General features: G+C 46.1%; 1 protein-coding gene across 1 annotated transcript in view; it reads right to left on the reverse strand.

Moving 5' to 3' along the window:
* Positions 1-24,913, reverse strand: part of SPTBN5 (spectrin beta, non-erythrocytic 5) — a 153,780-nt gene that overhangs the window by 70,650 nt on the left and 58,217 nt on the right. The window contains exons 32-35 of the mRNA XM_074997660.1: positions 24,532-24,735; positions 22,392-22,541; positions 7,140-7,244; positions 5,598-5,783 (exon numbers count right to left, since the gene is read on the reverse strand). Coding sequence (XP_074853761.1) covers positions 5,598-5,783; positions 7,140-7,244; positions 22,392-22,541; positions 24,532-24,735 — 645 coding nt within the window. The remainder of the gene's footprint in view (positions 1-5,597; positions 5,784-7,139; positions 7,245-22,391; positions 22,542-24,531; positions 24,736-24,913) is intronic.

A 24,913-nucleotide genomic window follows, 5' to 3' on the forward strand; every position in this document is an offset into this window, starting at 1 on the left:
CTTATCAGTAGAAGCACATTGCACTTGGAGCCAGGCAGGCGAGCCAGCAGCACCAATTCGCATAGATATCAGCAACAAGTTAAATTAAATGTTTATTACTTTAAAAAGTCAGAAAACATTAAATGTAGGAAAAGAATAGAAATGAACTGAAAAACAATGGACCATCTGTTTAAAATTTTGAAGTTGCCGTGGGGGGGAATTTGCTTAATGAAGTGCTGTGTATGCAGCACAGCACTTCATTAGTAAACTCCCATCACCCTATTTACCGTCCTTCCTTTGAAGGAGGGTGGTAGCGTAGACAAGCCCATTTAGTATTTTTCAGTTTGGTGAAGTAGCAGATAAAAGCACAAAAACCAGATCATGGCTACGTCTACACTAGCCAAAAACTTTGAAATGGCCATGCAAATGGCCATTTCGAAGTTTACTAATGAAGCGCTGAAATACATATTCAGCGCCTCATTAGCATGCAGGCGGCCGCGGCACTTTGAAATTGATGCGGCTCGCCACTGCGCGGCTCATCCAGACGGGCCTCCTTTTTGAAAGGACCCCGGCTACTTTGAAGTCCCCTTATTCCTATCTGCTCATAGGAATAAGGGGACTTCGAAGTTGCTGGGGTCCTTTTGAAAAGGCACCCCGTCTGGACAAGCCGTGCCAATTTCGAAGTGCCACGGCCGCCCGCATGCTAATGAGGCGCTGAATATGTATTTCAGCACTTCATTAGTAAACTTCGAAATGGCCATTTGCATGGCCATTTCAAAGTTTTTGGCTAGTGTAGACACGGCCCATATGTTTAAGGCATACTGTGGACTGCCGAGAAATAGGTCCCAAATTTTTCACCAAAAGCCAAACGGATGGGAAATTATAGCCCAATATGGATCTGATTTAAAACGGGCAGTACAGTTTTGGAGAATGTGTGAGTCACTTATTAAAGACTGCATCTTGCATAGTGTTGCAACAGACTCAGTGCAAGCTAAGCTGCTGTGGAAGAGTAATTGAACGTGCTATGGACATATGACATTCAGACGAAATAACTGCAAAATATTTGAAAGACCTGCATAAACTGGAAAAAAACCATAATGTACGTATTGCAGTGTAAGTCCACCTTTCGTAAACACCCAGACACAAAGTTACAGACTGGAGGGCTGGCCTGCCACTAATAAAAGCCTGTGATCAACTGACCTGAAAAGGGCGATCAGAGAGGCAACTAAAGGTTGTTATAAACATGGTCAGACTCATGCCATAAGGAAGCCTCCTACACTCAAGCAAGAATACTGAAAGGGTGGCAAATGCCATGATTTTGCCAAAAAGTGCAACTCTGGAAGGGAAAAGCACCAGGCCAAAGAGATGCTTATCCACAGAGTAGCAGATGAGCACTCACAAGATCTGTTCCCAGCGTGCCAAGTAGTGAGCCTCCCTTCTCAGGGGAGAAACTGCAGGTATGTGGTGAATGCAACTTGGACTGTGAGTATGGGCAAAAGAAAACATTGCTGGAGTTTGAAGTGGTAGAATTTGACTCCAAAGCTACATTAGGCTTACATACATGGAAAAGTTTAAACTAAGTGCAGAGACTCAACAGGGTAAAGGAAGAACTGGAAGGTGACTGGGATGCATTTAAAGAATAAAAGGATTTATTTGAATGTGAGGGGTGCTTGCCAGGGTTACATACTTCATAAAGATGAATTCACAAGTACCTTATGTAACTCAGGCGCATTACAAAGTAATACAAAGAAAAAATAGCTTTGGAAGGAACAGCTGAAATTATTTACAACAGTTCAAGAACCTACAAAACTCCAGACTCTCCTGCTTGGATGCAAGAGACATGAATAAAATGATTCAAGGGAAGATTTTCAATTACTCAAAGTAGAATACAGTAACTCACTAGCAAGTTAACAAAAGTTAGTTTTCACTGTTCTTAGATGCCAGTAACGAATTTTATCAAATACAGCTGGTTGACCAAATTCTAGACCAGTGTTTCTCAACCAGCCGTATGTGTACCTTTGGGGTACGCCAAGATCTTCCAGGGGGTACATCAGCTCATCTAGATATTTGCCTCATTTTACAACAGGCTACATAAAAACACTAGTAAAGTCAGTATAATCTAAAAGTTCATTCAGACTATAGCTTGTTTCCACTGCATCATATGCCTTATGCTGAAATGTAAGTATATTTCTATTATAATTCATTTATTTGATAATAAGATAGTAGAAAGTCAGCAAGTTTTCAGTGGTAGACTTCTGTGATATTTTTGCATGTTTTTGTAAGTAAGCAGTTTTTTAAGTGAGGTGTATCTTGGTGGTATGCAAAACAAATCTGACTCTTGAAAAGGGTACAATAATCTGGAAAGGTTGCATGTTGCACTTGTTTCAAGGTTACCTGAGGATCATGTTACTTAACCTGTGGTACATGTATCCCTTAGGGGTACATGATAGAAATCTGGGGGTACTTTTTTTTTTAAAGGGGTACTTTATAAAAAAAATAAAAGGTTGAGAAACACTGTTCTATACTGTTCACTCAACACATCATTTGGTAGGTACATGGTCATCAGCTCTTGAAATATTCCAAAGAATGATCCAACCAACATTTGAAGGTCTGGAAGGTCTTAAATGTTATATAGATGACATACCGGTCTTGGGAAAGGCTCAAAAGAGTCCTAGAGAGATATTCAGAAAGGAATCTATGACTAACTGAAGTAGAGAAATTGCAAATGGGCTCTGACAGAGATACTATATTTGACAGCATTTCTCGGCAACAGAACCTGACAATTAAAAACTGTTGCCATAACTAAAACGGCCATACCAACCAGCAAGCCCCAATTGTAAAGATTTCTTGGAATGGTTATTTACTTTGAGAAGTTTATCCTGCATATGTCAAGAGTAACAATTCCTTTAAGACAACTATTGGGAAAAGAAGTCAAGTTTGCCTATACGCCAATCCATGAGGTGGCATGGGGGCACTTGGAAAAGGTCTCTACAAGTGCACCTGTGTTGAAGTACTTTCACATCCAAGACCAGTTGCTGTGCCAGAGGATTTGAGTTCTACTGGATTAAGGGCTATTTCTGTAAAAGGGGGCACCTGTTGCTTATTGCCTCTAAAGCACCAACATCTATCCAACAGACCCATGCCCAGACAGAAACATAATGCTGGCAATAGTATGTGGCTGCACTTGATTTTGTCAGTTAATTTACAGAAAAAAGTAGCCTAGGAAACAGACCACACACCCGCTATGGCCATTTTCAGAGAAAGTGCATTGAATGCCCCACCAAAGTTTCAAAGATGGTTGCTAGCACTCCAGAATGTCAACCGGAAGTTGGATACTGACCAGGGAAAGTGTTAGCAAATGCTGATGGACACACAACATGGTGAAGGAGTCAGTTCAGAAGAAGCTCATGTTACAATACATTTCATGATGTCTTACTTGTAAATTTCAGAACAGAGGTTGAAGGAATTTCAGACAGCTACATCAAATAGTGTCCTGCAAACTTTAAACAATGTTCCAAGAATGGCTAGACAAGAGAACTGAAGTACCAGAGGATCTTTGTGCTTATTGCTCATGGAGAGAGGAACTAAGTACGCAAGATGGACTTGTCTTTAGAAGTGAAAGAATCATAGTTCTGGATTGTCTCAGAAAAGTAATCTGACCTTGTATCGATAAGAGCATGGGAACAGAGTTATGTAAAAGAAGGGCTTTGGATGCTGCCTATTTGCCAGACATGAGTAGTCAAGCTAAGGACATGGCATGATCTTAACACACGTTAAACCTTCAAAAGAAACTACTCTTACCACATGAGGTCCCAACAGACCAGGGCAGAAATTTGGCATGAACCTGTTTGAATTTCAGGGTACAGATTATCTTACTCTGGTTGATTATTATTAAAAATACTTGAATACTTGTTTCAGGACTCCACAAGGGTGCCTGTCATCAGACACTGTAAGTCTATATTTGCAAGATATGATATACCTTGATGAAGTTATTAGTGACAACAGACCACAATTTGGTTCTAGAAACTTTAAAACCTCTGCAAAGCAATGGGACTGTACTCACAAAATGCCATGCCTGTTATTCTTACAGTTGAAGGAAATGGTTGAGAGAGCAGTTCAAACTGTGAATCAGATTCTTCAAAATATCTAGTCTGGATAACATAGATCCCTTTGTTGGCTTTTTGGGCTACTGGAATACCCCATTGGATATTAAGGATCACCTGCTAAACTCCTGAAGAGAACGTTTTTAAAGACAAGATCGCCAACTTTATCAAAGTTGTTGCAACACAACCTGATGCAAGCAGATATACAGTCTAGCCTGAAACTGAGACAAGCAAAGCAGAAATATTTCTTTGACAGATGTGCAAAGCTGTTATCACAGGACAACTGAGACAGAACCGTGGAGGAAGGAAACAAAAATAGAGAACAAACAGAAACTGTGTCAACAGTCAACTCAAATATAAGATATAGTAGCTCAATCTACTGAATCTACTGAGACTCAAATGGCCAGTTCAAATACAGAAGAGAAGTGGAACACTAATGATCCTGTTACTACCTCAAGGCAGAGTGATAAGAAAAACTGTTAGATACAGAGACAAATTGTTCTAGGCCAGGGGACGGCAACCAAAATAGCAAGAAGAGACATTCTTTTTTGAATTCAGTAAAAAGCTCAATAATTCAACTTGTGAATACAAGACAGCCCTTAATAAATAACATCAAACTGCACTTTTTGTAGCCCCTATTTTAAGAACAGCACACACACACAATGATTTGTAATGCAATACATGTTTGAGGGATGTTCACAAATTTTTTACATATTCTATTTCCTCACACTTTAAATGTGTGTGTTTGTAGCACTATTTTCCTGATTTTCACTTCCAAACCTATTTTAATTATGAAATTTTTGCTTCACATTTACTTTAGGTTTTCTTTCTTAAAATGCATGTTGCCCTTCACAGCAGGAATGCCACAAGTGTCCTTCTTCTTTTCAAAATCAAGACTACTAGCAACACAATCAAAACACAGATACAGTTTCATATTCCACAATGCACTGCACATATTATTGGGGGGGGGCGGTTATCCAACATTTCAAGATCACACATCCTTTGTTATTTAGATACGAGTTGTTCATTGTTGGGCTTTTTGATGGTCGCCATTTACCAAAAACAACCAGGAGGGTTTTTTTTTTCCTTTTTCTTTTTTACTTTGCAATTATAGCGTTGGGAACCACAAAGAAGCCCTTAAAGAGCTGCAGGTTGCAGACTCTTGGTCTAGACCTTTCAGGATTCAGATTAGAGTTATGGAGGCTAAATTAAGTAGTCATGGTTAAGTTAAAAAGTTGACATGTAATTAAATTATATGCATTTTGCAAAAGGGTGGCAATGTAATAATAGTAGGAATTTTATGGGGACATTTCAAACCTCCTGTAGAATTGTATGGAGGAAATCAATGTAGTGTGCCGTACCAGTAGAAGCACATTGCTTGCACTCAGAGCTCTGCCGTCAACCTAGCAATTGGACAGTTCTCAGCAACAAGATAAGTGTTTATGGTTACTTAATAAGTCTTGCGTATTTTTCTTGATGCTAAAATGGCAAACGGGCTATAACCATTGCACCTACCTCTTCTAGGTTCTGGTAGAAGAGCATGAGAAGGAGTGCGGTCTGCAGTTTTTCCTGTCTGTTCTGAGACAGATCTTTGATCTGACTCCTCCTCTGAAGCACAGAGTTCAGTTTGAGCTGAATCTTTATCCCCTCCGGCCCACTTTCCTTTTGCAGCTTCTTTGCCTGTTCCTGAAGAGATGTCACCTGATAAGAGAATAAACATGAAATATTAGCTTTGTCCTTTAATACATGAAAAGCTATGAGAGAATAGTTTCCTTTCTCTGTCTTCTTACTGTACCTAAGAATAGATGGTACCTTCTGCTGCAAGGACAATAATACTTGGAAGACCCAAGAAAGGCAGCAACAAGCTAAATTGTATTGTAATGTATGTATTGTAATACATCTGTGGGCACCTAGGATTTCCCATTTGACACTATGCTGCCTTTGATGGCCACTTGGAACTACATGGCAGCTGCATGGGTTAAAGGAGAATCTCCAACAGTTGACAGCAGCTTAGGAACTATTAGACAGCTGAGTCATTCTACTTCAATCCCATAAAAGACAGGGGAAAACAAGCAGACACATTTCATTACTAACTTTGTATTTATTTACACAATCATCCCACCACTGCCTTATGTCCTACCTAATATGTATTCTTGTTCCATAATTTTACTTTTGAGGGAAGAATAGGAATATATGCAATTAGCAGCACTTAGTACAGAACTCAGTCTAGATTTTCCTTGGGTCTCAGCATTCCAGTCATTCGATGATTTTCTTATAAGTAGTAACACAACAGTGAGGATAAAACCATGGACTCGTTCTTGGTTTCCTTCCACTTCTCAGGCTCTTATTTCACTTAATTCTAGAGAAGATATTATTTCCCTCTGTTCAGTGCTGGTGAGGCCACATCCAGAATATTGTGTCCAGTTCTGGGCCCCCCCAGTATAGAAAGGATGTGGTTGCACTGGAAAGGGCCCAGCAGAGTGCAATGAAAATAATTAAGGAGCTGGAGCACATGACCTACAAGGAGAGGCTGAAGGATTTGAGCTTATTTAGTTTGCAGAGGAGAAGAGTGAGGGGCGATTTGCTAGCGGGCTTCAACTTCCTGAAGGGAGGCTCTAAAGGGGATGGAGAAAGGCTGTTCTCAGTAGTGATGAATGGCAGAACAAGGAGCAATGTTCTCAAATTACAGTGGGGGAAGCTGCGGTTGGCTATTAGGAAAAACCGTTTCACCAGGAGGGTGGTGAAGTACTGGAATGCGTTACCTAGAGAGGTGGTGGAATCTCCATCCCTTGAGGTGTTTATGTCTCGGGTTGACAAAGTCCTGCCTGGGATGATTTAGTTAGGGCTGATCCTACTTTGGGCAGGGGGCTGGACTCGATGACCTCCTGAGGTCCATTCCAGCCCTAGGATCTATGATTCTATAAATGTCATTAAGACTTTTCTGCCTTCTCAACCCTCTCTGTTTGGCTTCAGCATCTAAGCCCAACCAACAAGACTGTGCTTCGCTCATAAGACAAAATTCCTCCTCTCTACTTGGTATAGTAGTCTTTGTTTTACCTTTTCATCCTGGGAGGTCAGTATCTTCTCAAAAGCTTCATGTTTCCTGATTAGCCGTTCCACCTCATCTACTGAGTTTCCCAGGTCACTGGTTTTCAAATAAATCTACAAACAAAAGCTGAATTAGCTTCTAGCCAACTTTACCACAAGTGAAAACTGGATGAATCAGACGCCTTCTAGCATCTTTCGGAATGAGACAGCAATATCAGAATTGACAGCATGCTCTGAAAAGACTAGGCATGAAACTGCTAATGAAATGACTAATGGAGGAAGGGGAGGCACTGTAGGAAAAAAACAAAAAACACTTAGCAGCTAAAACTGTAGCGCTGCACATATCTGGGCAAAGTGGAGGTGTGTGAGAGAAAGCTGTGAGAATGCTTACATGTTATCTACACAGTTCAAGCTAGTGTCACTCATGGCTTCAGAGAATGCTGGAAAAGGTGAAGATGATACATTAGTAGAGCTGCAAGAAGAACGGGGAAATGTGGAGGATGGTTGCACAGCACCTCCCTGCAATGTGTTTGTTACCAGTGAATGTTGTCCGCTTCATGTGCTGCCTAGACTGACATACAGGGACAGCTTTTGGGGAACTGATCCCTGCACTCGCCACTTCTGAAATCCTTGTGTTTTTGCGGAATATGTCACGTGGCTCTCCAGAGCACTGAGCAGTATTTCATGTGTTATCCTGGATTCAGGGAAATCAGTTGCACAAATGGGTATCTCCTATACTGTCTGTAACTAATGCACTCCCCTCCCCCAAATGCAAATAAACACACTTAATAAATTCCCCTTGGTGGAGATGAAGGGGAATCGTCTGCAGGAAACTTGTGATTTGCTGCATTTCCTGGGAAGGAATTGCTCTTAACGTCATCTGCCCTTATTACTAAGTGCAAAAATCAGGACAAAATCCTTAATGGATTGACAAGGTCTGGCCAGGGATTAGTGGCTAGCTTAGTGCTCAGTGGAGTGACCAGTGAACAAACATGGCTGCACAGACAGCTTCCAATTTTGTAGAGAGGGAAAAGAGGTGAGAGACCCAGGTATAATTTAAAGGAATTAAGAGGAGGGAACAATCGAACAGAATCAGAGAAACGACAGGAAGATTGACACACCAGGAAGAAGCTCCAGCAGAATATCGGTCAGTTGATACCACACAATATATACGTGCATGAGGGAAATGATATTGCCCAGAAAGTCTTCTCAAAATATGTAAAAGATTCCAATTCATCCCCGTCTCTGTATGTAATATATAACAGGGCAAAGATATTCTTACACAGCTGCATTGGAAAAGCCAATGGTGAACCCACTGTTTCCCCAGAAATATCAAATCTTCCTGTCCCTCCAAGTAGCTTCTAAAGGAGAGGCTTACCTAACATATGTTACATACAGTGTCAGCCTAATCCTGAAAGCTCTAGATACAGTTGGATCAATCAACAGACATTAGGTCCTGGTCTCACTTTCCAGTTCATTTTGGAAGTGAACTTGAGATAAATATTTTGTATACGCAAAAATGTGTACAGGGAAGGTTTTAGCTCAGTCAAGATTATTAGGTGCGCTGCATTAATCCACTGAAAGCCAGATGCAAACTCAATTGACCACAACGGAAGAAATCTTACTGACTTTGCTGGGCCTTGAAAGAAGCTGCCACAGCACAAGGCACTAAACTCTGTGCTGAACAGAGGATTGGCACACAAGCCTTCAGTACTGTAGGAGTACTGTAGGAGTGGTGATGATATGGTTGGAAGAAAGTAACACCAATGGTGCTCCCTGCTTATGGAGTTTGTGCGCTGAGATACTTTCCTTTCCTCATTTAAAATGAAAACTCAATGAGACTGTAAAAATGAGGAGAACTGTAGCACTTTCCCATCAAAACATCTGTTGTAACAGTCTGAAAGCAGAATAGAAACTGGCTCTCAAACTCTAACACTGGCCCTTTGCCAATTAACTTTTTATTTATTTTTGGCCATAAGGAGGTCCCCAAACTCCTATTTTTAGTGAGCAATGTTAATTTCAAATACAATCCACTGCATAGCTTTCTCCAGGTCACTAGCTCGTGCCCCACAATGTGTTCAAGGGGCATAAGTATTCTTTTGGGTTTGTTTAAGCTTTTCTATTCTGAATCATCTCTGTTACTGGAACTGAATTCTTAGAGAGAAAAAAACCTAGAGTCTAGAATATTTGCTGTAAAAGAATCTTCCTTTTTAATGGAAATTTATTAAGACTCTTTAAAAGCCACAGAGTGCACCTACCCCTTCAGAGATTTAAAAATGGAACATTTAACCAACAGCCACGTTGTAAAAAAAACTCAGAGTGCTGAAATAAATGGAGATTTTCTCTATCCCAGAGTTCACAGCAAATGGAGGTGACTATACTATTATTGCAACACTGTAGCACCCACTATGGGTCAGAACAGTGCTAAAAACAGAGTTATATAGGTCCATTGTGTCAAAATAAATTCCTATTTTAAATCAAAAGGCACAGCACACTCACTAACCTGGTGGATCAGACCAGCTATTTGAGAATATCGAAAGAAAACATTCTGATTATTAGTGTAACCTGTGGTTCCCTTGTGCCAGTACTTGCTGGTACTGAGTACTGGTACCTCAGCAGCCCTAGTTATTGGATTGGTTGGTGGTGGGGAGCCAGTTGAGTACCAGCTACTCCCCCCCTGCCTTTTTTTTTTTTTAAACAAATATAGCACTGAGTGTAATTATGTTGTCTGGACCCTGCACCCTTACACTCACCAGCTCATCACAAAGATCTATTGGTGGCTGTTGCAGCTCATGGAAAAGTTTCAAGACTTTTTTTTTTTTTTTTTTAAACCAGAACAAGAATTATTGTAACTTAGCTCTTGGCTGAATCTTTCAACCACTCACTTCCTGAGCTGCTTTTCCTCAACTGATGACCAGCTCCAAATATTTGCCCACCACAATCCACATCTTGGAACCTACGCTGCGCCTGTTCCACGTATGGAATGCCTGCTGAAGGCTCTGAGAGTTCTAAGTGTGGCCAATGGCAGGATCAGGCTAGTCTCTAAGGCTACACTACTGTTTCTATTTTGGGATACAAATAGCAATCCAGAGCTAAACACCACACACAAAATAGCAGTGCTATTTTGAATGCAATATTCTATTTCTGCTACCTCTCGTTGTGAGACGAGTAGCAGTAACCTCGAAGTAAGGTAACTCAAAATAATTTACGCAAATTGCATAAGTTATTTCGAGTTACAGCTACAGCTGTAACCTATATCGGTTTTAGGGTCCTGAAAAACCTTAAAACTGACAGGGAAGTTCTCTGTTAGCACAGGTAAGAGCAACTGCAGGGGTCAACTTCATCTATAGACCAATGAAAGTACATTAAACTCAAGAATTTAAAATTCAAAAACAAGGTTACATTTTCTTCAGGAGAAGTAAATAAAGCACTTTCTACAATTTATATTTCACAATGATTTGTTTATTATGCTGTGCTGAATAGAAGGCATACTTCTTTATTTTAAGTTGAATAAGACACACTATGCTTGTAAATTTTATATATATCACTTACTAACACCACTCTGCTTTCGGGCTCATGTCTCACAAAGTACTTATGTGTTTATATTAAAAATATATATGGGTATGCTTCCCCATTCTTCCATTTGTATGTTATTTCTTACATACGTGAATATAAACATGACATGACCCTTGACTGAAATACACATAGGAAGCACACAGTCATGTTCAGTATCTAGTATTGCTGTACTGCAGAAAAACAATTCCATAAGGAATAGCTTTAAAAACAGAATCCTAACACTTTTACAATAGCAACATTAAATGTTCACTGATGATACATTTAGTACAAAAAAAATTATACTTCATTCCCCTTCAACTCCCCCAAGCTTCATTAATAGAGAGGTTGTGAAGATGTCCAGATTTTATAGAGACAAAATTCCCTTATTTCCTCTAGGAGCGAGTGGTCTCTCTTCATCTTGCTTGTTGTCTCTTTTTAAGAGTAGTTTCTTTTTATGCACCTGAACATATTAATTTTGCAACCCAAGTGGCACTTATTAAAAGTCAAAGTTAAAGATGCACTTTAAAATAAACACAATTTGACAACTTAGTCAATAAAAATTGTTATACAGGAAAATCTAAGAGAATAGATTGAAAATATCAGCAGGTTCCCACAGTGACTGGCAAAGAGGAAAAACAACTCTTGGCTTAAAGTGTTTGCTCTTGGAAGGTACAGAGCATTTAAATACAAGCATGCATTTAAGCACATGAGTAGTTCCATTGACTTTGGTGGGACTATTCACATATTTAAAATTAAGTGTGTGCTTGCTGGATCAGATCAGATGACTCAACACCTTGTATGATTGAGCTCAACTGTGGCCGCAAAAGTGGCACAGATAAGTCTACCCCACTAGATAAGACGTTTCTACATAGAAGGTGTATACCAGGAAGAAACAATGAGGGATACACATCAATTGGCCAACAAAGATCTGTTTGCAAATGTTTCTAGAATGGAATGGAGATCTTTACCACTCTCCTCCCAGCTCCAAACGAGGCAATGTTAACAGCAATCGATGGACACCAGGCACCCCTGCCAGCTCTGGGTGGTGCATTTGCAGTGTGGGCTGGTATGTTTGTTAAGAGGATGTCAGGAGCTATGGTTCTTACAGTACATGCATCCTGGGAAGGTCTTGAAGCCGACGTTGCCCAATATTCTTGTGAAGAGAGCACTTCTGGATAGCAAACTGGATTTACTGACAGAGAGAGACCAGCCCCAACCCCAATGGGGTGTAGAGGTGGTCCAGGTGCATCCAGATGATGTGGTTTGATAAAGATGGTGGGTGTTGGACTTTTTCTGAATTCTCTTACTACGTGGATAGGCACAGTAGTCCAAGGAGTGGCAAGTATCAGGGTGATTTTGGAGATCTTGTGGTGAGCTGGTGTTAGCCTATCACATCGAGTCTTCTCAAATGCGGTCTCAGATGAAGGGCTGTTCTGAAAGATTATCAGGTTGGGATCCTCACGTCCACCAACAGAACTGTTTCTTCTAGTCAGCACAGCTGGCGAAAGCTGTATTTCTCTGGAGACTGTTTGCTGGGGTGGGCTGGGGCACTCAGCAGAGGAGGTCACATGAAATCTTGTAATTTGAAGAGCTGGAGACTCAGATGAGGAGAAACCTGGTTTGGTTGCCTGAGATCCTGTTAAAAGACCAGCAGATGTACCAGAACCTGTCTCCAATTGGGGCACTAGAAGAGTGGAATGAGTATGGTTGCTCACTTGGGTACCAGTTCTACAAGGCTTTATTGCCAAGCTGCAGGTTGAAATATAGAGCTTCACTGAAGTATGGAGGTCTGGGATTGGAACACTGCACTGACCGTAGCCACACTGGGGTGGAGCTGAGCTACAAGAAGCCAGAGTTGCATGCATCCTTTTGCTCTGAAGCGGTGAAACAGCTGGAACGGCAGACAGAACAACATCTAGACGTGATGTCCAGCTTCGTGGGGCTTTTGAGGAAACAGCAACAGAAGGCAAAGACACTGCAAGCTTCATGGAACTATTTTTATCAGTGGAAGAGTGACAGCCACTTTGATCTCTGACTGAGCATTGCTCACAAGAATTGGCTGTGGCCCATATGCCAAAACTCCCATATTCACTGCCCCGAGGGTGTCTGTGAAAACTGGAACACTTTGATGCCATGACAGAACAATTAACACATGGTTTATCTTTCCTAAAAACTTTCCTCCTATCTGTCTGAACCAGGATGACATCTAACCTTGAACAGTGAACACTAGAAGACATGTTGCTTGGTGGCAAGGTGATATTTCTTGGAGTACTCTCTGCTCCTGATCGACCATCTGGAAGATACCACTCCGGAGATGGGATCTTTTGGAAAGGCCGTCCCTGCACAGCTGATTCAAAGGTTGGTGGTGGAGTCATTGTACTGGAAGACAGCGTCACTTCTACAGTGGAAACATAGACTGGTGAAGATGAAGTTTTGCAGCGATGGTCTCTGCATGACATTCTGCAGCTCAGTCCTAAACTGCACAAAACCAAAGCAATAGAAACTTGCCTTTCCCCTTACTTTAAAAATAAACTCCTAATCCTTGTTCCTTTGGCACTGGAAATTTCCATTCTTCCTCTGATGTGAAGGAATGAGAAGTTAATAAATATTCCTCAGGGGAAAAGAAAAAGAATAAACTAAAGTATCCACATTCAAAATAAAAAGCTCTATTCCTCCAACGCTGCCACCACCACCACCTATCCTCTCTGCAAAACGATATGAGCATGTGATGGTCTGAAAGATAAATTATCAAGCATGAGTCTCTGAGTGCTCTGGCAGCGAGACTGCAGCCAGAGGAGGAGTGAGCCAAGAATTCTTGCCAGAGATGGACTGAATTTGCCGTTGTGTCGTCTGTGAAAAGACCCAAATCAGCTAACCTAAGCAACGCATCTGTTGCCTTGAAATGGTTGGGAGACAGCAGAGCATACAGAGGTCTGCTTCTGTTGAAAAACAAAGCTAGTTTATGCTCTTTTCATCTCTCTCAGACGCTGCCTGTCTGCACTCAGAATGGCAAGGTCTCTGTTCAGACTTCTGAGGAGAATTTCCTACAACTGTTCCAAGCAATGGCACAACAGACTTAAGTTAAAAAAAAAAAAGATAGCTGCTTGCCTAATTTCCTACACATGTGCTCTGTTTTCTTTAGCGCAGAACCCTGCTGAAATCCTTCGAAGGTTTAAGTAACTTGGATGTAACCTAAGCTGCTGGCATGAAGTCAAACATGTCACACTGGCACAGCAAACGAATGAGAAAGCAGTTCTAGTTTAAAACACTAGGCTGCTTACCTTTCCCCCCTCCTTATTCCTTGCTGCTGGAAGAGACTTTGTTTAAGGTGTATGCAGTGTGTTTTGTGTACATAAACAATCCAGAACAAACGTCTGACAGAAGCAACTGCATTAAAGAAGTGCACGCACATTCTCCAGACACGTGACTAGAAAAAGACGCAGCTAAGCAACACCACACTCCCACATGCACGTACACGCATGTGAAGTCAGAAAGGAGGGAAAAGAGTTTTGAAGGGTCTGCCTGCTTAACAGGAATCCTTTTTAAACAAGTGTTCCCTTCAGTCTGTCCCCAGACTTGCTCCTTCTTGTGAAGGTGACTTGGAAGTCCACAACTGAAGCCATGGGAGGCAAATGAAGGAAGAAAATCTTGTTAAGAAAGTAGGACAACAGCATGGCTATAGCTACACTGGTTTAGAAACATCAGTTTAAAGTGGTGTTTTTCTTCATTTCTGTTCATGGCCCCAAGGAAGAGGACCTGTGTCACTACTCAGCCATATGTTAGCTCTGAATAGCTGTAGTAGTGCTCAAGTGTGATGGAATAATGCCCCCTGCCCCATTTATTGTTTTAATGGATATGCAGATAATAAAAATAAAGAAATACTCAGGTGTAGCTTTGTCATGCTGAAACTCTGGGCCCAGTAGATGGATGGAACCAGTTGCAGAGGATACTACCACATCTCTTAATCATCTCCTTTTATGTAAATAAATGCCCAGAGGCAGAATCTGTGGGGAAAAAAAATCTCACATGAGCCGTGTCTACACGTGCACGCTACTTCGAAGTAGCGGCACTAACTTTGAAATAGTGCCCGTCACGGCTACTCACGTCGGGCGCTATTTCGAAGTTAACTTCGATGTTAGGCGGCGAGACGTCGAAGTCGCTAACCCCATGAGGGGATAGGAATAGCGCCCTACTTCGACGTTCAACGTCGAAGTAGGGACCGTGTAGTCGTTGCGTGTCCCGCAACGTCGAAATTGCCGGGTCCTCCATGGCGGCCATCAGCTGAGGGGTTGAGAGATGCTCTCTCCAGCCCCTCAGCTCAATGGTGGCCGCATGGAGCGGCCCCTTAAAGGTCCCCTCCCCCTCCCTTCCTGTGCAGGAAGCTGAGGGATTGTGCAGGCGGCAGCCCACACACGCGGCCAGCCTGCACGTCCCTCAGCCACCCACCCAGCTGCGATGGCTGCCCGGCAGCCCCCCCCAGCGCCCCCAGGGGACCCCCCACAAGGGGAGCCAGGGCAGCCAGGCTAGCAAGCGGCAGCAGGGCCCCTCCTGGATGGAGGCCGAGCTGCGGGACCTGCTGGGGCTCTGGAGCGAGGAGCAGGTGCTCCAGGTAATGGGGAGCAAGAGGCGGAACGCGGATGCGTTCGCTCGGCTGGCCGACGGCCTGGCTGCCCGGGGTCACCCTGCCCGCACTCCTGATCACATCAGGAGTAAGGTGAAGGAGCTGCATCAGGGTTACTCCCGGGCCCGGGATGCGGCCAGCCGATCTGGGGCCGCCCCCGTCACTTGCCCCTTTTACAGGGAGCTCAGGGACATCCTGGGCCCCCGGCACACCTCCTCCCCTCTGGCCACCCTTGACACCTCGGCTGACGAGCCCCAGCAGGCCCTGCAGCCAGAGTCCGCCCCGGAGGTAAGCCCCGCACCCCAGGGGCCCCCCCCCGGAGGCCACCCCCGGGACATCGCGGCAGGAGGAGGAGGAGGGGGGGGCTCCTCCTCTGCAGAATCCGGGCTGCAGATCCTCCTCCTGCCATCCCGGAGCAGCAGCAGGGCCTCCGCCCCCCGGGGATCTCCGGACCGTGGGAGCGGACCAACAGGTAGGTACCCCCCTCTGGTGTACACCCCTGGGCTTGAGGGGCGGGGGTAATAGATATGTGTCCAGGGCCCCCCACATGCTCACATGTCCCCCCCAAGGACAGCAGGGCCATGGCCCTCACAGCACTGCATCAGCCCCTGCCCCCCCCCACCCCGCACGACAGTGCCATGCCCCATCCCCGGGCCAGGGGGGAGCAGAACCTCAAGGGGCCCCCGGGAGGAGGGGGTGGGACACCCCGCAGCAGCAGCATGTGATGGAGTGGGGGGAGTGCAAAAGGGAGACTCAGGCTACATCATATGAGCAACAAGAGCCGAATAGCTCCCAGGGGCAAAGGAGGATCCTGGGGCTACAGCTGGCAGGTGACACCTCTGCCCTGAACAAAGAGGAGGGGGGAGCCGAGCTGGCTTGGAATTGGGGGGCGAGGGCGGGGGCCACAGGTAGAGGCTAGGGGAAGGGAGAGCTGGAAGGCAGCCAGCCTGAGGAGGGGGAAAGCTGCATCCCAGAGGGGCCCCCCCTTGGGGTCTTCTCCCCACGACGGGTTGGAAGGACTGTCTCTTCCGACAGCTGGTGCTGTCACTCCTGGGAGAAACTGGGCATCTGTGGCCTAAGAAACCTCTCCTGCTGTCAGACCCTGCGGGGTGAAGTGAGAGTCGCTCCCACCAGGGGACGGGGTGCAGGGCAGGGGGACCCCTGAACCCCATCCATCACAGCAGCATCTCCCGGGGACGGGGATGGGGAACCTGCAGCACAGGGCTGGGGGGACAAAGGCCACAGCTCGGGGCCCACACTAACACCTGTCTCCATTCTTCTTCCCCGCCCTCCTCTCCTGTGTCCCGCACCTGTACCATCAGAAGGACCAGAAGAGAGCTCCGGCAAGGCCTCAGTGGTCCCAGAGAGCCCGCCGGGACCATCGCTCCAGGCCAGCCCCTCGGCCGAGGACCGACCGGCCCCACAGCGGGCTAGACGGCGGACCCCGCACCACCACCACCTGACGGCGACGGACCCCCAGCTGCTGGCCATCCACCGACGGCAGCTGGAGGTCACGGAGCAGCAGCTGCAGCTGCAGGAGCGGGCGCTGGCCTGGTGCCAGGAGGCATGGGGGGGCCTACATGGAGACTTTTAACCGCCTGGTGGACTACCTGGCCCCCCATGCCGCGCTGGCCGCCACAGCGCCCGCCCTGCCTGCTCCACCAGCTGCTCCGCCCGTCGCCGTCCCGTCCACCGTCGCCCCGCCACCCACCGCCGAGGGCCGGAGTGCCGAGGGACCCCTGGAGCCACCTGAGACTCGCCGGGCATCCTATCTTCCGGTCTGGCCTGCCCCCAGCCAGCCCCGGACAGGGCTGCGACCGCGGTGGGGCTCCCGGCCGGCCATGCCCAGTGCCAGGCTATAGGGGCGAGGGGCCCAGGACATGGCCCCCCCCTTGTATATAGTTTAAAGTTCTTATTTGGTGCCCCCCGTTTGCCCCATCCCCCCCATGTAAATAGTTCTCCCCTTTATCCTCCCTGGTTTTTTTTTATTATTGAGGACACTTGTTTGTTAGTATTGTTTTATTTTTGTACATATTAGTTTGTTTCCACATGTTTGTATACAGTTTGTTCTTGTTTCATATATTTACAGTTAAAAAAAAAAGTTCTGAAAGAAAAAGAAGTTTAAGTTCAGCCACAAGTGCGTGCTGTCATTTGTCCAGGAAAAGTGGGAGGGGGGTACGGTGGGGTGCTCCATGGTGTGGGCGTTGGGGCAGGAGTGTGGTGGAGGAAGGGGCGGGCAGTGGGAGGCCTGGGCAGAGTTCACCCCGCGGCCTCATCATTGAAGTGGGCCCGCAGGGCCTCCCGGACCCGGGTCCCTTCGGGGTCCACCTGCTGACTGGGGGCAGCAGGTGGCTGGACGTCTGCCCTGCTGGCCTCCGCAGCCCAGCCCTGGAAAAAGGTGTCTCCCTTGCTCTCCACCAAATTGTGCAGGGCGCAGCAGGCACCCACAATCTGGGGGATGTTGTGGGGGCCCGCATCCAGGCGGGTCAGGAGACATCTCCAGCGTCCCTTCAGGCGGCCAAATGAGCGCTCCACCACCTGGCGCACGTGGTTCAGGTGCTCGTTGAAGCGCTCCTGGCTAGAGGAGAGATGGCCCGTGTACGGGTGCATGAGCCACGGCCGGAGGGGGTATGCCGCATCTGCGATGACGCAGAAGGGCATGGTGGTGTCCCCCAGAGGGATCTCCCGCTGGGGGATGTAGGTCCCCGCCTCCAGCCGGCGGCACAGGCCCGAGTTCTGGAAAACCCGGGCGTCGTGGGTGCTGCCAGGCCAGCCCACATAAATGTCCTGGAAACATCCCCGGCTGTCCACCAGGGCCTGGAGGACGACAGAATGGTAGCCCTTGCGATTCAGGTATCGTCCTCCACTGTGATACGGGGCGCGGATGGGGATGTGAGTCCCATCCAGCGCCCCGAAGCAGTTGGGGAAGCCCAGGGTGGCAAAGGCCGCAATGGTGGCATCTGGGTCCCCCAGCCTCACGAGCCTGTGCAGGAGCATGGCGTTGATGGCACGCACAACCTGCAGAGAAAGCACATGGGACAGCACCAATGAGGGGTGAGCAGGGTGTGCGTGGCCCTGCCCTCCCCTGCCCTGCCCTCCTCTCCCCTCCCCTGCCCTCCTGTGCCCGGGCCCCCCTCCCCTGCCCTGCCCTCCTCTCCCCTCCCCTGCCCTCCTGTGCCCGGGCCCCCCTCCCCTGCCCTGCCCTTCCCCCGTGGGTTCTCTTACCTCCAAGAGGACAGCCCCGACGGTGGCCTTGCCGACACCAAACTGCTGCCCCACGGATCGGTAGCTGTCGGGAGTGGCCAGCTTCCAGACAGCGATGCCGACCCGTTTCTGCACTGTGAGGGCACGCTGCATGGCGGTGTCCTGGTGCCTGAGTGCGGGGGTGAGCCACTGGCACAGCTCCATAAATGTCTGCCGGCTCATCCTGAAGTTCCTGAGCCAGTGGTCATCGTCCCACTCCCCAAGCACCAGCCGCTCCCACCAGTCGGTGCTGGTGGGGTAGCTCCACAGCCATCAGCGTGTGAGGCGGGGGTGGGGGGCGGGGTACTGCAGGGTTAGGGGTTGAGCCCTGCTGCCCTGGGGGCAGCTCCTCCTCTGGTGTAGCAAGGAGGTGCTCAGCTGCCTCCCGCATGGCATGGAGCAGGGCAAGCCCTGCTCCTGCCGGGAGGACCTCTGGCTGCTGCTGCTGCTGCTGCTGCTGCTGCTGCTGCTGCTGCTGCTGGGGGTCCATGACTGCGGCGCCCGGGGTCTGTGTGCCTATGGCTCCTCAGACTGCCTGCTGTGCAGGCTGAGTGTGTCTGGGAGGGGCCCTTTAAGGGAGCGGCTAGCTGTTGTCCCGGAAGCGCTAGTCCACCCTGTGACCCTGTCTGCACCTGTGCCTGGCATCCCTATTTCGATGTGTGCTACTTTGGCGTGTAGACGTTCCCTCGCTGCGCCTATTTCGATGTTGGGCTGCGCAACGTTGAAGTTGAACATCGACGTTGCCGGCCCTGGAGGACGTATAGACGCTATTCATCGAAATAGCCTATTTCAATGTCGCTACTTCGAAATTAGCTACTTCGATGTAGCGTGCACGTGTAGACATAGCCATGGAGAGATAAGAAAGTGGAATGAAAACCCCTTTGCAAAAAACACAGAATGAAAAGACAGTCCTTGTCACAAAGGCTTTACAATACAAGCAAACCAGCAACACATTGATACCAATGGACTGATATTGGAGTACTAGGCAATCATGACACAATAATGGTCATGACTCTGCTGATTGACTCTATTGCTGTAACAACAACGAGAAGCCGTGTGGCATCTAATAGACTAACAGATTTGTTGGAGCATAAGCTTTCATGGGCAAAGACCCACCGCTGTCTTTCTTTACAGATGCCAGCCCCAGAGGGAAAGCTCTCTCACTGAAGAGTGCTTTATATTCGGACCTTAACAAATTCTGTCCTGGGCTCTCTCTGGTCTCTCTTGGCAAGGAATTCCAGAAGCCAGGTCTTACAATGGAGAACTCTGTTCCACAGGCTAACAGCCTAACCAGTACCCCCTCCAGCTTCCTAATCCCCATAGCGCATAGCAGGAGAGCCAGGGAGGATTAGTTGGTCACCACAGTAGCCAATACTCATATCATTACCAGCTTGAATAAGTAAAACCAGGCCTTGGCATTGTGGTTTAAAATGAACAGAGGGCCACTGACATTTGCAAAATGCAGGAAAGATGTTTTTCTATCTGCATTTTTAAATTTTGGAGGCATGCATAAATGCGAGACCAAATTCAGCCTTGCGGTACCATTTTTATTCAATACCAGGTAGAGAGAGTTACAACCTCGCTTCTGAGGTGAAAATGAACAGCTTCTTGGCTTTTCAATAATGGAAGAAAAGCATTCCTCAGGACTGTGACAAACTGCAAGTCTAGGACCAAAGATCCAGTCCAATCTGACTCAGAAGATTCATGATAGCTTGAGAACCTATATCACAACTGGCACCTTTGGCAGCCTCCAAATAAAGGTCAAGGACTAACCTGACTATTACAATCCACTGAATCAGGGTGGAGCTATGCAGGCAAGGAAGTCAGTGGAATTGTAATCCGCACACCTAGTGTCCCATGTAGTGGCACCGAGACCACTTACCCAGAGAAAAAAAATGTATCTCCTCTACAGCCTCAGCTGAGAGCCAGCCAGCTTTTAGCTCATACTATAGAGGTTTCTGCACTAAGCTCCAGAGGTCCCAGATTTGAGTCCACCTGGGCGTGATTACAGAAGATTGGACTGTGTTGTATTTCACCTGGTCTGTGAATTGCAGACTTGACACGCCTAGGCTGTTTATCCCGCAGCTTACAGTAACACCCAGTTTATGTAGAGTAAGTAAAGTTAAACTGAGTTTATGTAGTTAAAGTTATATAAAGTTTATAAAGTTAAACTGAGTTTATGTAGAGTAAGTAAAGTTAAACTGAGCTACACTTGCTGGTGTTGGCACCGTCTAACCACTGGAACAGGCGGGTACTGACTCCTTCCATGTGAAAGCGGTATTATTTTTTGTAACCCTTGCCCATACAAGGTGATCAGCAGCATGGAAAAGACCAGCCTCTTATCAGCAATCTAGAATGTGCCACCTTTGAGACAGCGCACACACAGTAGAGGTACAGCAAGCTATACTTCTCTTGAACCAGGGGAGATGGAGGGTGTTTCTCCTGATCTGACTGGAGCAGGGATCTGTCCCACCACATACAATGATAGCATTTATTGTAGCTCTCAATGCCTTTTCAGAGGAAATAAATTAGTGAACCAGTAATTAAGCAGCACAGAGATTGCCTTGTACTTCCTTAATCTGGGCAGTCCCTTGTCATCAAAATGGCTGCCTTTACCAATAGAATAAGAAATGCCAATTGCAACTGTAGTATTTATTTTCAACTGCACGTCTAAATGTAGGTAGAGCAAGAAACATTTTCTCAGCAGCAGTTTGTACTTCGGAAAATGGGCATATTGTATTTTCGTCTTAAGCACACACATCTGTGTGCTGGCTGATCTCCATTTCACTCTTAAAAAAACATACCAAAGCTAGAATTCAGCCTGAATAAAGTCTTTTCACAGACCCTGAGCTTCCCCGATGATGTTTTCCACATGGGATGTTAGCAGGAACTGAGGGTAGGTATTTTCCAACCTATGTCACTTATTAGCTGAGCAACAAATGCAAATTTATAGCCAGCAGAGCTGTGCTCCCCTTTAATACAGAAACCTGCAACCAGGTGAAACCCTCCTGGCTTCAGGTTTCAGCATGTACTCAGCCCACAGTTGCCAAAAGCGCCACCTTTTGAGAATTCTCACCACAAATGCAATTGCTACAAACACTGAGAAGGGGTGGATCCAAGGCTCTGACCCCCAAAGGGTTAAATAATATTTTACGGCACAACTCAGAGACACCCTGCTAATGCAGCTCCCAAGTGATGCTGTGACGTGTTGATGCTGTGGCAGAACAGAACATGCATGCATTGTCGGGAAACTGGCTGCTGCTCCGTTGTGTCTGGGAAAGTTTCACTGGCACCAGGGTACGTAGCATTTGCCCAAATGCAACCATTGTCCCAAACAAGCCCGTAACTGCTTTGCTGCACTGCCACCAATCCCAGAGATTTAACCAACAAAAAATGTCTCCTAAAATACCTCTTAAGGAGAAGCTACCCTGAGATTCCACCTGTTTCAGTTCCATTCGTGATATCTATTGTGATGGGCATGGGCATTGCTGTTGAGAAAAATCCACACCCATGGCAAGCCTGCTGCATTCTGGTAGCCTATTAGTTTGTGTAGAGCCATATCAAACATCATCGGAGATTGCACTCACAATTTTCTTGGTGAGGAACATTAGACAACTGGTACTTGAGTTTTTTAAAAGTTACCATCAGTAAAAGATTGGGAAGAAGAAATAGTTATGAATTTATTTGATACTGATGAGGAAATACATTTCAAGGGCTGACATCCTGCTTCAGTGTATCGTGTATGCATTTGTGCTCCAGGTCTTCAAATAATCCCAGTTAACATGTTACAGTCACATAGTTTAAGGGCTGAAAGCATTTCACCAGCAACAAGGGTTACTCACCTCCTGAGAGTTCAGAATCTTTTCCAAGTGATCCTGATCCCGGTAGAACATTTGTTCTCGGTGTATCTTCTCCAACCACACCTTCTTCTGCTCCCATTGATGGTACACCTTATCCTTTTCTTCCAATAAAGCCTGCAACTTCTGCTGGATCTGCAAGGGGCACACAAAGGAAAATCCCTTAGGGGAAGGCAAGTAAGAGGAAAGCACAGCTGTGGAGTGACTTCTTTGATGGCACTTTGGCCAACGTTATCAAAGGAGAGAATGAATAAACACTAGCACTTTTATACGGGCACAAAGAGATGCCTGAGGGGAGTCGAGTCTCTCAGATGGAGGAGTCTTTGTGACAATGTACGTCTGTGTACGTACACTGGGGCCCACGCCAAACATAAAACAATAGCAGCTGTTTCTTGGGGTCTCTCTCTAGAACTTACTCCCTGGTATCCATGGCCACCTGGAAGGCACAGAAAGGACCACTGAAAATTAAGAGGACAGAAACTTGAATGAGGCATCAGCACCAGAGCAGCATGCCATGCAACAGTGCGTATGAACACACAGTGCGTTGCGTAAGTATTGAAATACCTGCTATTCCAACTGCCAAAACTATTGGTGTCCACAGGCCTCCCACTATATTAACATTAACATCTTATTCTTTTAACTGCACTTATAGGTCAAAGCCATTCCTAGCCAGGCTTGAAATTGGGAAAATTAATAGTTATGGTACAAGAAGTGTTGTGGCACCTTATAGACTAACAGATATTTTGGAGCATAAGCTTTCATGGGCAATGACCCACTTCATCAGATGCATGAGACAGTTAAGGTAGGTGCACAATATTTAATAAACCCTCAGAGACATGCTGGTCAGAGGAGAAGGCACAGCACTTATTAACTGCAAGGGCTCTGCTTAGGTGTCTGGAAGGACCAACACCAGATGCTAAGGTACAAGATCGGCACAGAGCAAAGGTCGGAGGGCGTATATGTGTTGTGTTTAAGACTCCTCTGACCTGGACGTAACCTGTGCTTCAAGCCAGTCCTTTACAGGGTCTGCTAGACCCTCACCAATGACAACCATTCACGAGGAGCTGAACAACAGGTTGATGTTTTGCCTGGGTGTAGCACAGTGATTTAGCTCTGACCCATTATGATTTGTCCTTGTTTCTTGCTTGTGGTAAACAGAGAACTGGTTGAGGTCCATCAACCTTCAAACAGAGGTGAGGACAGTGAAATTAGAGCTGTGATTTGTGCTGTCCTCTTTAGTGGCTAGCATTGTCCCCAATCATGTCTTGAATATAAGGTTCTATTTTGTGACAATGTATTTTATTGCAGCAGTGGTTAACGTTTTGACCTTCTGTTATGAAGGTTTAGCAGAGTGTCCCCAATACTCTGAGGTTTCACCAAAGAGAACGCCAAATATTTTGCATAGGATTTTATGTATAAATGATCAAAATATTTTGCTCTCTCCAGCAACTGAATGGGTGGAGGGCAGCTTGCCTACCTCTCTTCCAACAGAGATTCTAGATATTTGAGTTTATTTTGTTGGTGAATATTGGGTTATAGGAATTCAAGACATATTAGAATACTCTCCAACATGCGAAATAGGTAGCTGTAAGAGAATTTTAGAAGATGCTTGGGCCTGGTATCATAGGATTCTGCTTCCTATTTTTTTCCATGTTTTGAGATGCAACTATTTCAGCATCATTTAGGACTGTTTCAACTTTTCCAGTTTTTCCTCCAGATTATCTTATGCTTTTCAGCCTTTTTGGTTCATTTGCCATCTCATCTAGTGTGGACGCTCTGCCATAAGTGGAAGACAAGAACTTGTAAAATGCAATTCAGGAAGTAAATACCATTGCCTTGATTGCTCAAAAGATTCCTGGCTTCTCAGGTAACCCAAATGCTGCTTTGGTAGCTACTTGTATGACTCTCTCTTTGCTCCAGCCTCAGGTATGAAGGGGAATGAAAGAACATTCGTGTGTGTCCTAGGAAGATCTTATACTGAGTTGGGTGTGGAACATGACCTACGACTGTGCATGTGTTTATGTAACCAAGGCCAGTTTGAGTGCAGAATGGTATCTGGGACACCACAGAATGGTTCTGCAAGTGACTACAAACACAGACAGGCTATCAAATGGTTTCTAGTTACCTCTTTTGGTGGCATTTTCCCTTCCTGCAGCAGCGACTGTCCTAGCTGAGCCACCTGTTTGTATGTCTCCTCTCGTGCTTCGATCTCTGCCAACAGCTGCTGATGTTGGGTAAGCCTTAGGCTGCTAGTGGATATATCCCGGATTGTCTCCTCAGTCTTCATTTCCCTCATCATCTCCGCTGTCCAGGAGAAATAGTCCCGCACCTGGAACCCAAGTAGAAGTCCAGGGTCAGGTTATTCTCAGACTTAGGTTGTCAGACTGTCACATCAATGCATAACCGTTCACCTCTAATAACAGCAAATGCTGCCATAGAAAACAATGATAATATTCCATGAAGGCGTGTAATGCCATTATGAACCTCAACAGGGGAGTATTATAAGC

The sequence above is a fragment of the Carettochelys insculpta genome, chromosome 6, assembly GCF_033958435.1.
Source record: "Carettochelys insculpta isolate YL-2023 chromosome 6, ASM3395843v1, whole genome shotgun sequence".
In the NCBI taxonomy this organism is placed as follows: domain Eukaryota; kingdom Metazoa; phylum Chordata; order Testudines; family Carettochelyidae; genus Carettochelys; species Carettochelys insculpta.